Source organism: Melopsittacus undulatus, chromosome 3, assembly GCF_012275295.1.
Source record: "Melopsittacus undulatus isolate bMelUnd1 chromosome 3, bMelUnd1.mat.Z, whole genome shotgun sequence".
Classification (NCBI taxonomy): domain Eukaryota; kingdom Metazoa; phylum Chordata; class Aves; order Psittaciformes; family Psittaculidae; genus Melopsittacus; species Melopsittacus undulatus.
In genome coordinates, this window is record NC_047529.1 from 81,353,488 (window position 1) to 81,365,998 (window position 12,511).

At 35.2% G+C, this 12,511-nt stretch overlaps 1 protein-coding gene across 1 annotated transcript in view; it reads right to left on the bottom strand.

The window, feature by feature from the left end:
- Positions 1-12,511, bottom strand: part of ADGB (androglobin) — a 102,144-nt gene that overhangs the window by 53,019 nt on the left and 36,614 nt on the right. Inside the window, exons 14-15 of the mRNA XM_034060762.1 lie at positions 7,256-7,301; positions 2,197-2,362 (exon numbers count right to left, since the gene is read on the bottom strand). Of these exons, the coding sequence (XP_033916653.1) occupies positions 2,197-2,362; positions 7,256-7,301 (212 nt within the window). The remainder of the gene's footprint in view (positions 1-2,196; positions 2,363-7,255; positions 7,302-12,511) is intronic.

A 12,511-nucleotide genomic window follows, 5' to 3' on the forward strand; every position in this document is an offset into this window, starting at 1 on the left:
CTGTTCACTTTGGAGCTATAAATGGTAATAAGCTAATACTACACTAAAACTTCCATGCCTATCTGAAAAATATTGTAAAGTACCACTATAAGGAAGAACACTTTTGTACAGTTTATTATAGTGTTTTTATAATTCTGTAGAGTCTGCATACCTTCAGAAAGCTCTTTAGATCCTGACAACAATTCTTTCTAACCTTGATTAAACCTAAGGCAATATAAATGACTTTAGCTAGAATTAACAGAATCAGATGTTAACTTCAAAGTTTTATGTAAAATAAATGTTTTGAGTTCTTTGAAAATTCACAGGGACCCTTACCTATTGCTGACATATCAATCCCTGCAACTCAAATTTTCCTGATTAAAGTTAATAGGAACTCTGGACATTCATCTTATTTTCGCTGTGTCTGAGATGTAGACATGTCAGTCAAGAAAATGCTTTCAACAGAACTGACTGGTAAAATGAAAATCTTAGGTGCCTAACTTCTTTTGAGTAATAAATTCTTCAAAGGTAAATCAAGATATATTGTTAACAGCTACTTTATCAGTTTACTGTGAAAATAAGTATACTCTCACCCATTTAGTGACAGGAATAACAAACTGATGAATGCTCTATACCTTAATGTTAGTGGTCTACAAAAGGTCAGCAGTACTTTAAGATTTAACTAACAAGTTAAAAAAAATAATATTTTACATTCTCTCTGTATAGCAATGTGAGCAAGACTTTGAAAGAAAAAGACTTTGATTGTGATGTTTTTTTCTGAAGGCCCTATCTTCCTGGACCTGGGGCTTCCTAAAAGTATTCAGGCAAAACAAGGTCTAAAGTGATCTATGATCTTTTGCTCCTAAAGTTCCTGTAGTGCTGGCTGGCATAAAAGTTAGACATTCTTCCTAATAAAGGAACAGGGTTTAATATCTGCTCAAGAAAACTTTTGAAAATAAAAGCTTCAAAGAAGTCTCAGTTACAAAATCAAATGAAAAAAAAGGTGAATTTTTTTCCTCTGATGAAATTATTCTCCTCAGCAATGTCAGATTCTCTGAAGGATTTAGATTGCATGAGACTTCTTAAATCTGAAAGACAGTAACTTACGGTATTAGTGCTACAACTACACTAGCTTTTTTATTTTTCAAGAAGTATAAATGGCTTGGAATTACACTGAAAAGTAAGCACCTAGTTGATCAAGCTGAGCTATCCTGATGGCAATACATGATTTCAACAAGATTTTTTGCCTTAGAATTGTGTTGTTCAGATGCAGACATGTATGCCAGGTGGCTGATGGACTGGGTAGAGTCCTGGGCTCAGCTGTAACAGTTATTTTTCTCATTCCTGGTAGGTGGTGCAGTGCTGTGTTTTGGCTTTCGTTTTAGAACAATCCCGGTAACACATCAGTTTTTTAGTTGTTGCTGAGTAATGCTTACTCCAATCATGGTCTTTTCAGTCTCTCCTGCTCTGTCAGTGAAGAGGGGCACAGGAAGCCAGGAAGGAGCAGAGACAGGACACCTGACCCAAACAGGTATTCCATACCACAGCATGTCATGCTCAGTATATAAACTGAGGGGAGCTGCTCACAAGGCCCAGCTCACTGCTCAGGTAGGGCTGGGTGTCTGTCAGTGGGTGGTGAGCAATTGAATTGTTCATCACCCGTGTTTATTGGTTTCTTTCCTTTCCCTTTTTAGTTTTATATTCTCTCCCCTTATTATTTCTCTTATCATTATTATTAGTAGTAGCAGTTTTATACTTTGTTTATTGAACTGTTCTTATCTCAACCCATGGGTTTACATTCTTTTGATTCTTCTCCCCATCCTGCCAGGAATACAGGGGAAGAAGAGGGGAAGTGAGCAAGCAGCTGTGTGGTTCTGAGTTACTGGCTCAGCTTAAACCATTACAGGTATGTGAGTACTCTAATAGGTGCACACTCCACAACCTCCCATCTTCCACTCACGTTACAGTCTAACATATGCTTTATGAAGCTGGTAGTTGTGTTCTCCCAAGACACAGAGTGGGTCTGCACCTACAGACTCACTGTCAACAGGGACAGTAAGTCTGTCCTGAAAAGACGCTTCGGGACTACCCTGAGAGGCAGTACAGCTATACAACGAAGATGTGTTGAGAAGACAGTTTTTACCCATCACTTTTCACATTTTACCACTGCTACACTGTTCATTTTATGGAATAAAACCTAAAACCTCTGTTCCTTACTGGAAACAAACACAGAAGTCTTCAAAACTAATCCAGATTTCCCTGGAAACAGAAGTCCTTTGTGACTCAGTTTCTTCCTTTGATTTATCCCCTGTCTGGATATTCGTATTGGTATCAGCGCTTTCTAGTTTTCGTTTTGCATCAAAACCGATATTCTCATCTAATTCTGCAGAGATAAGGAGACACACAGAGCCAATACAGTGACAATATGCACATTAAAGTAGTATTGTTCTTACACTGAAAAATTATCATATATTACCAGGATATTTTCCATACGTCTCAGAGTTTAAAAATGAAAACTAACCCACTAACCTAAAAAGATCAAAAGGTAACTGAAACAACTATATAGATATTTGTTGTTTCCATTTGCAACCACTTAAATATTCTGCCTCAATATACTATCACATTTTAAACTGTGCACTAGAACCTTTAGCATGTTACGTAAACATATATGAGAATTCTGCAAACCTAAACTCATCTATATAAAGGAAAATACAACCCTCTTGTGAAAAGGTCCTATTCAGTGAAAAGCTGATAGGGCAGTATCACAAAATTTTTACAAACAATAGAATATAAAAAATGCACAGAATTGTGGCAGACACAAAGACCTACCCTTGCCTCTCGTACTTAAGATAATACTTCCTGTGATGCTAGTTACACAGATCAGTCTACTTTTAAACAGAAATAGATTTGAACTATATTATATTAATTTTCTTGAAGGAAAATCAGAACTCCTGTCAGATTCACACCAAAATATAAACACAGAAATGTAATCTAGACACATTTTGCAATCATTTAATAATTTTTGAAGTTGTGTTGTAATGTCACTTCCACCGCCTTTACTCTCTGAAATTCATACAAATAGTTCTTGAAAATGTTTAAACTGCCCTCCCCAAGTTTTGAGAATAGCTCAAAACAGCTGAGAATATAAGAACAGCATAACTCAAACATGAACAGCTATTAACTCAGAATGTTTGCTGATGAAAAAGATGAAGTAATATTCAAACAGACAAAGTATAATAAATGAGAAAGCTAATTAGAAAGATACCTCATGTATATTTAAATGTGCTTTGTAATATTTCATTATCAGCAAGACACAGTGATGTGATGGATAGCTAATTTTATGATACAAGTGGCTCTAACTTAGTTTGCAACAAGAACTGAAGAAAATGTAACAAAAGAATATGTACCAAAGACCTTTTTCTCTTCCTTAAACTATGGAAAAACTGCCTGAAAGCTACAAAATCTAGGCTTCTCTTGGATTTAAGTTAACATGGATTTTAGGCCTCCAGTGAAATAAACACAGTGCGTGGCTTACAACTGCATATCACAGGCAGAATGATGAAGGGGCCACAGAATCACAGAATGGTTTGGTTTAGAAGGGACCTCTGGAGATCATTTAGTCCAACTGCCCTGCTAAACCAGGTTCACCTATAACCAGTTTTTAATGTCTCCAGAAAAAAAAAAGACTACACAACTTCTCTGGGCAGACTGTTCCAATGCTCCATCACCTTCAAAGTAAAGAAGTTCTTCCTCATATTTAGATGGAACTTCCTGTGTTTCAGTTTGTGCCCACTGCCCCTTATCCCTGTCACTGGTCACCACTGAAAAGAGACTGGTCACCACAGCAGAACTATGCCCAATGTCATCTTCTTCTGTCTCAGTGTTCTTCTTTGTTCATTCTGCACATGAGTATTATCAATAGACCTTCTTCAGGATCAATTGGGTCAGTAGATCTCTGCAGCCTTCAAACAGAATATATGCTGCACCCTATTTAATAGCCAATACATAAACATTTCTGTTGAAAGGCTGGGGTCAGAGGGAAGACAGCTCTTCTAGTGCAGCTAAAGGAAAGCAAAACCAGTGTCAAAATGGCTGAAGTTTCTGCAATCCTCTTTGAAGAAGTAATGAGAGGTAATGAAAATCACGTGAGAATGTCATTAAAAAGCGTATTTTATCCTTTTTGATCTATGCAGTTCAAAGATGGTGCTGTTCAGAGCTTCTGGATACAATTATAAGATAAAAGCAAACCAAACTTCTAACTATTGTTTACATTCTATGCAAGAAGTACCATTTCCAGCTATATGAAACTGCAAACATTGAGTGATATAATGAAGATATACTTTATGGAATAAAATTATAAATAAATTTGAAGCAAAATTTAAGAGCTGCTCAGTATAAAACAGTATTTTAAAACTGACATACAGAAGTTAATTTTAGTAAATAATTTTTCTGTAATTATTATATAATTAATTCCTTCAATAAATGCAAATCCTAATCAAACACACAGGGATATAAGCTTATTATAAAGTTAAACACTGCAGGGAGCTTCAGAAAAGGGAACAGCATATCTGAATTCAAGAACTTTATGCTACTTAGAACTCAAGCAACAAAGATTAATGTTACAGTCAAGCCCAAGAGGAAAAATAACTTGATGAATAAGGGAAAACATTGAAGTACAGATGTAATAACAAAACATGCACTGTAAAAAATCCCAGAAGACAAATAAAACCAGATCAATAACTAAGAGCACAACAGCATACAAATTAGAATAATTAATCCAAAAAGGAGAAAAGAGTAGCAAATGAGCACTGATTAGAGCAGTTTATCACAAAAATAACTATTTATATGGTAAGAAAATACTGTACTATAATAAAGCCCCCAAAATTATTAGAAAAAGAAATGTTCTTAACTGAGAAGATACGGTTAAGATAATTTAGCATCAAATTCTGTCTTTGCTTTTGGTAAATGCTCATCATTCTTCAAGCAGTGGCTCTACTGAGATGCTTAAATGGCAATCAAGCCCCTCATCAAACTTTTGGATAATAACATTTATTCAGTATCTGGATGCTTTGTATCTGGCTCTTTATAGTCATGAGCTAGCTCTTTAGGAGAACACAATAAGAAACACATTAAAATGTTTGCTAGCCAAGTAAATTAAAAAGCACAAGAAAACACTTCCTTGTAAAGAAAACTTTAAAAATGGTTCAAAATTGAAGTAAGCTCCCTGTCTCGGTTTTCAGTAAGGAGGGATAGACAGGCTGGCTTACTGGACTAGAGATACAAACCCAGAAAATTTCCAGTTTACAATAGAAATTGGAAGAACTTAACATGTCTCTGGACAAATACGTGAAACAGCAAGATTTCTGTGAGGTAACAGGTAATCATGAGAATAATGTGATATGAAAAGCAACTTCCATCAGATCCAATATCTGCACAAAGAGAAATTGCAAATCATAAAGAAGCACTTCATCTAGAAAATATAACTGCTTTCTTGTAAAAACAACTCAGAGTAAGTCTAAAGGAACAAATTTTCATTTTACAACAAGGCACAATCAAATTATATGTTTAAGAATTTTTTTTTGTTCTGGTATATAAACATTTCATTGCATTTGGTGAACATCAACAGTGCAAAATCTCAATGGACTTTAGCAGTCTCAGTAATTTAATAAGAATATGTAAAATTTACTTTTTTTTTTTTAGCAAACGTAAGAGGACAGAGATTCCCAAGCTGAAAGGCAGAAATACTGAAAAGCAATTATCTATCCAGGAAAGGATTTGTTTATATGTGTGACTTTACTTTTAAAGTAGCACTGTTCTCAATAGGAATGTGTTTCAAATCCTCTTCAAGTGAACAGAAAGAACCGTCCTGACATTACACTATTCATTTATTTAACTAATATCTTGTAACCAGACTCTGAAAATATAGTTATTGAATTATCATTCATATTCCTTTCAAAAGTTGAACAACTTTTAGCCATATTAAAAAGTGTATCAAAAAAAAACCCCATACTCATGAATAAAACCTTTTTAAAAGATTTCTCTGTTTCTCTCAGTTTTGGATCATGATTCATGCTTTCAGATATTCTGCGGAGTTGAAACACTCATAGTGAACCACTTAGAAGTGATAGTAATACAAAGTAACTCTCGTAAGTTACAGTGCATAGCACAATGAAAAGCATTCAACCAATATATATAACTAAGCCTTGCTTCCCAATTATTTTTCTTCCTTAATTATTTTTTTTGAAGGTGGGTTTAGTTAATAATTAATTGAGATATTACAAGGAACTGTATCATTCAAAGAAAAATAATCATACTTCTACCACCTAATAAGACCATACAGCTCCAGTCTTAGAATCTTGCAATGACTAGAAATATTGTCTAAGTAAAGTTGGAATAAATGGGTTTTGCGTAGAGAAATTACAACATTTGGGTTGAGATGGCCTGGAAACTGTGAAAACAACCTGAGTACAAAGGTTTTTGTTGCAGTAGTAATGTGAATTATTAGTATTATAGGGGATGGAAACACATCCTTTTCCTTTGTGGTGCTATGGAGTATTTTCTTCGATGATTATTTCCTAAGTATACTTTTGTGTAAGCAGAAAGAACAGCAATCAGACTACTGACATACACTAACTTCAGAATCAATTAATAGTGACAGCTACAAAAATACTCCAAAATTCCAATTTAAGGATTAAAGAGTCATCTTCCAGTCTCTGAAGGGGGCCTACAGGGATGCTGGTAAGGGACTATTCATTAGGGACTGCAGTGATAGGACAAGGGCTAACGGGTTGAAACTTAAACAGCAGAGGTTTAGATTGGATATAAGGAAGGAATTCTTTACTGTTAGGGTGGTGAGGCACTGGAATGGGTTGCCCAGGGAGGTAGTGAATGCTCCATCCCTGGCAGTGTTCAAGACCAGGTTGGATGAAGCCTTGGGTGATATGGTTTAGTGTGAGGTGTCCCTGACCATGGCAGGGGGGTTGGAACTAGATGATCTTGAGGTCCTTTCCAACCCTAACTATTTTATGATTCTATGATTCTATCTACTGCAAACTACTATATTTCTATTAGGTTTTGGCATTGAGCTGGGAGAGAAAAACTGAAGCATATATTTCCAGCTTATTAACTTTAAGGATTTCGATAGTGAGATTCTTCTAATTTTATTTTTTTTTTAATGGAATGATATTAATAAAGATAGGGATACATAAGAAAAGCCATTCAAACAACATAGTACTTGAATGGCAGAAGTCTGAATATAAACTTCAAACACACTTACCCTTATCACGGGTCTCTGCATTTTGCTGCTCACTGAGGGTGGTCTCCTATATAGTGGGAAAAAGACAACAGAACAAACAATGGTGCAATGGTGATTATAATCTTGCATAATTTTGTTAAATACTTTGCTTTGGGGAGGTCCTTCCTGAGATGGAGAAACAAATTAGTAAGTTATCATTGTAGTATATATATTTTTAAAAAGAAAAATAGAAATAATAAAATTCACCATAATACCTACATATACATCACCAATAGACTGATGTTTTTCTAGAGATGTACATGTGAACTAGAGTCTGGGATAACAGCTGTTCATATGCCTACTCCTCTGCTATAAGAAAGAAAATGTTCTTTGCTCTTACTGTTATATGACAATAAAATAAGTTCTATTCTAAGAACGAATTAGTCCTATTCTGAAACGAATTCTGTTCTTTTCTATTCTACATTTCCATTATTGGAAAGCACATGGAGGGATGCTTTTCCAACAAGCATTTCTTACTGTGAAAAAGTACCTGACTGTTGACAGCCGCATGCCTGACTGTTACAGTTTTTTGTTGTTTTTTTTTTTTCCTATCAGCTGCATAAACAAAAAGTAGCCTGCTCTTTTTCCACATTTTTGGCAAACAGCTTTATCCTGGTCAATCCCATTTCCAGGCTAGAGCTGCTGACCTATTATGAATGCAATATCCACTTAAATTTAAAGTTGAAACCAGATTACCCAGCCTTTCAAAAAATTCACTTAGTTTCCAAAGTCAGGGTCCTTTTATTTGAGAGATTAAAATCCTTGAAACTGATCAAAATGTGTGCCTTGTCATCCTGTCTTTCGACTGCTCTTTTATCTACAATATGACATACTCTGCACATGACTCACTTGCACTTCTTTCTGATTTCCACAGTTTCCAGCTTGTTTCCTATTCAAACATGGTACTATTTATGGGTTAACTGTCTAGCTTTGCCTCTGCAAAGACAAACATTAAAGCCTAAAAAACCTATTGTAAACAAATTTAGAAGCTTCTTTTCATCTCAGGACTCCCTTTAACAAGATTTCTCATCCATCCCACCACCCAAAACTCCACCTATATAACCATCTTTACATGCATCAAAGGTGCTAATGATGGAACTCGTAACATTGAACTGGCCAACATCTGGATACACAGAGTGATTTTCTGTTCTGCATTTCAAAGAGGAGTTGTTGTAGCTCTACTAACTGGACCTGCTTTTATGCTTTCATGCTTTCACAATACAATCTAAGCAACTTTTGAGGGGTAGAATGACATAATGTAAAGTCTTAGTAAGTTTGACTGGATGGTCCGTCTCAGCAGTACCTAAAGCTTGCATAAGATCATTGTACTGCAACTCCAGGTCTGCCTCAACTATCATATTACATACTACTGTTGCATACACAATATGAAAGGACCTGTAAATGTTTCATTAGAGGAAAGCCTTATGGCTCTCTACGTCAGTTCCTAGCTGCAGAACGTCTTTCTGCAGCATTTATTCTACAGGACTTCCACAGGCCTTTTAGGTGTTTGGTCTTTTCTTAAGTGAATAAACTATGCATTTAAAATTCTCTGTCCCAAAATAGGAAGTACCAAATAATTTAATGTTTATAATTTAACTGCAGTATTGTTTACTGAGAGAATTTTAAAATCCCTTTTTGCACAGTGCAAATTCTAAATTCTATTCCAAATCTAGCATGGTTTTTTAAAGAATGTCCATGAATCAAAGCTGAGACAGATCTAACATAAAGAGCAATTAAGAGAAAAATACAGACATTGCTAAAATTGTTAACAGTTGGGAGAACAATTTGGTACTTGAAATATATTATGTCCTATATGTCCATTTTTAAATTAATTTCTTGCTTTTCTAGGGCAAATGAGCTGAAAAGAACACAATATGATTTTGCAATTGTCCGTGTAATTCAGCTCCTGCTTCCAGACTTCTGTACACACAACTGTGCAAAACAAAAGGCAAGCTGTGATCACTTGTCATGTGATGCTGATAGTTACACCTCAACAATTGGGTCTGGAAAATCTCTACTAATGCATGGACTATCTTTCCCCTTTAAATTGGGACTTCAGAAGTATGCATGCATAGAGCTGTCTACATGGAGTCTACAACTTGCAAGATTTCAATATTGCCAAATTTCCTCTAAGAGCCACAGTATTTACCAATTAGGTACATGTCAACACTACCAGGCTTCTTCTCAAAATCTTGTGCATGTCCAAGGTATAAAAAGTACCAGATCTACTGTACAAGCCTTGGAGACTGTAATGTTTGCACCACAAGTCTAGCACTTTCTGCCAGACTTGTAGTTCACGGACAGTACACATGACTTATGTTTTTTAGAACAGACATGTGGTAGCTTACTATAGGGCCACTTTGTTGGTTTTAGCAGCTGGCAGCAGGAAAGCCCACAGGGATATATAAAATCCTCAAAAGCTGCTTCAACAAAATTTCCAGTAAAGGAGCACGTACCCCGGAAAATCTAAATGATTAGAAATGTCACTTTAGCCAGCTTGAGCTGTGAAAGCAATCTAATGAAACTTGTGTAGAAAGTCCTGTAGACTCATTTGCTCAAGATTCTGGAGTGCACACATAACATAGTCAAAAGCTGTCTGCTTCTCTAATGGTATGGGATGTGTCTATTACCTAAACCTCACTGATTCTGAGACAACTGGGAGTGTCAAGGAAGTTCTCATTCTGTTATGCTATCGCCTCAGCCACAGCGGTTAAGACATTGGCACAGAAAGAGAAACTGAAGGCAATTTTCCTCCTTAATGAACACACACTGTCTGAAAGGTCAGCTCTGATGCCACAGTATCTGATAAAGAAAGAAAGGAAAAAAGACTTGAATCCAGCTATGAAGCATGAAAGGCTGCACACAGTTGAGAGTCAGGGAGAATTTATTTACTCATTGTTATTCCTGCAATCAATGGGAAATCTGAAAGCAAAATGTGAAAAAAAAAATTAGTGGTTGACTTAAAAATCTAATTTATAGTCTATTATATGTTACAATTATTAATATGTAACTTTAGAAATAATGACAATTCATAAATTTATAACTACCTCATACCTGATATTTTTATAAAACCAGTGTCCTTTTCTATGTAGAAATTAGGCATGGCAAAACTTTTCATACGAGTTTTTCTGTAAAAAAATCTAGTCACCTTCCAAACATAAGTTCTCTGGATATAACCGCAGGTGAAGGAATAAAGCTTCAAATACATTATTAAGATTAAAAATACATTTTAAATCTACCTCCAAAATGACAAAAATTACTAAAATATTTCAGATCCAACTCTGTATTAAATTTCAAGGGCTTAGGTTGACTTTTGCATTGATAGTCACTTAGACACAATCTTTGTTACCTACTCCTGAGTCACTGTTTTCACCAAATCAACATCAGTTCTCTTTGTAGCTGTGATGTGGGAGAAAGTAAAAGGTGGGTTTTGATACAAGGCAGTGGAACAAAAGAACAACTACAAAGCAGTACACAGAGTGAGGTATAGGAATTGCTTAAAAATACTGGATTATCAACTCTGTTTCTTTTTTATTCGGTCTCTAATGTTAGAACTGTTCCACTCTCTATAAGCAAGTAGATATTTGTAAGAAATATCTACAGAAAGTTACCACAAATGTCTAAATGGAGGTCCCTCTCCTCAAATCCCTCTTCTAATTCATGTGCCTCATATCTCATGTATACTTTTATTTTCCCCTAAAAAAATAAGCAAGGAATTTTGATTTTGTGCAGACTCAATAACTGTCAGAACTATAAAATTTGTAAAGAAAGTACAATTTTTTATTTTCTTTCTAGCCCTCCTGTTGACTCAATATGAACTCACTGGGCTTATGAAATATATAATAACAATGATTAGAATAAGAAAACGCTTTTTATGACACAACAGGCTAGAAAGTTTATGGGAAACATGAAAAAAGCACACAGCAGAGCATGCAAATTAAACAGACTTGAAGCCAGTTGTAAATCAGAGGACTGACCTTGCACATATAAAAACATGGCACTGAAGTAAGAAAAATAAAGTAAGCATGAACATTAAAGAACAAATGTACTGTGTTTATGTCACTGCAAGAGAGGGGCGGTCTTAACCTTTCTGCTCTAGAAAGCAGCATTGGCAACCAGCTTAGCACTGAAGAAGCCACAAACAGAAATCAAGAGTGTTCTGCCTAGGATCTCTGAATACAGCAGACTATTAAAATATCAAGCAGCCACTGCAAATTCTGAAGGTAAACATATTGGGATTAGAATTTTGTTCCTTTGTTACTGTTCAACATTTCCTAAAAAAAAAAAAAAAAAACATAAAGAGCTTTCTTCTCAAGAAAGTTGGAGACAACTTGTATTAAAGAATTCATCACAGTGAAGAATATTCAAGTAGGCTTTCGAATAGAAGAGCTCCAACAAAACACTATTCCAAGATAATAATTTTCTCAAAAATTTGCCAGAATTACTGTTCCAGGAGACTGCAAGATACTATGTAACTTACATATGATGACCTTTCTGCTTTTTTCCTGACCACAAAAATGGATAAGGAAAAAAATGAAATAAAAAATCAAGTTCTGAAAACCTCCTAGTTCAGCAAGTGATTATTCCACAAATAATTTTCTCCAGCCAAATGGAACAAGCATATTTCAACATGACTTACACATATAAATTGCTTACCTTACAACTGAAGAATAAAAGTGAGCTTTTCCGTTAAAGAACTAGGCCTATTTTATGGAGTTTTAAAACAATGAAAAAAACCCAACAACAAAACATATAACAGTGTGATTCAAGATCAATTTAACTACCAAAAATGCATACTTTTAAAGATACTTTTCCTAATGCACATCCACAAAGTTTTTAGAACTGGTAAAATAACAGGGAATGGGAAATCCAGGGCAAAAAATGTTTGAAAAATTCAGTACTAAAACATTTCTGTTCTTTGGCATGGGCAATTTAGGGACACAAAGAATACCATGTCTTTCAACTTAAGAAAGGACATCCAGCTCCTAAAATTTTAACTTATATTTATCACTAGTCTGTTTCTGTGACAACAGACCTTTAGGAACTGTGAATCAGATATTCACTGATGTAACTTCATACAGTTTACATTGGAGTGAACTGAAATATGCCAATTTAAATCTGCTGAGCATCTGGCTCAGCAGCTGACTGAATTTCAGTCAGCTTAAAGCATACAATTTCTGTATCCCAAAGATATATCAAATCTGCACTAAAGGTTTTAAAGCAGACAACTCCTGAACA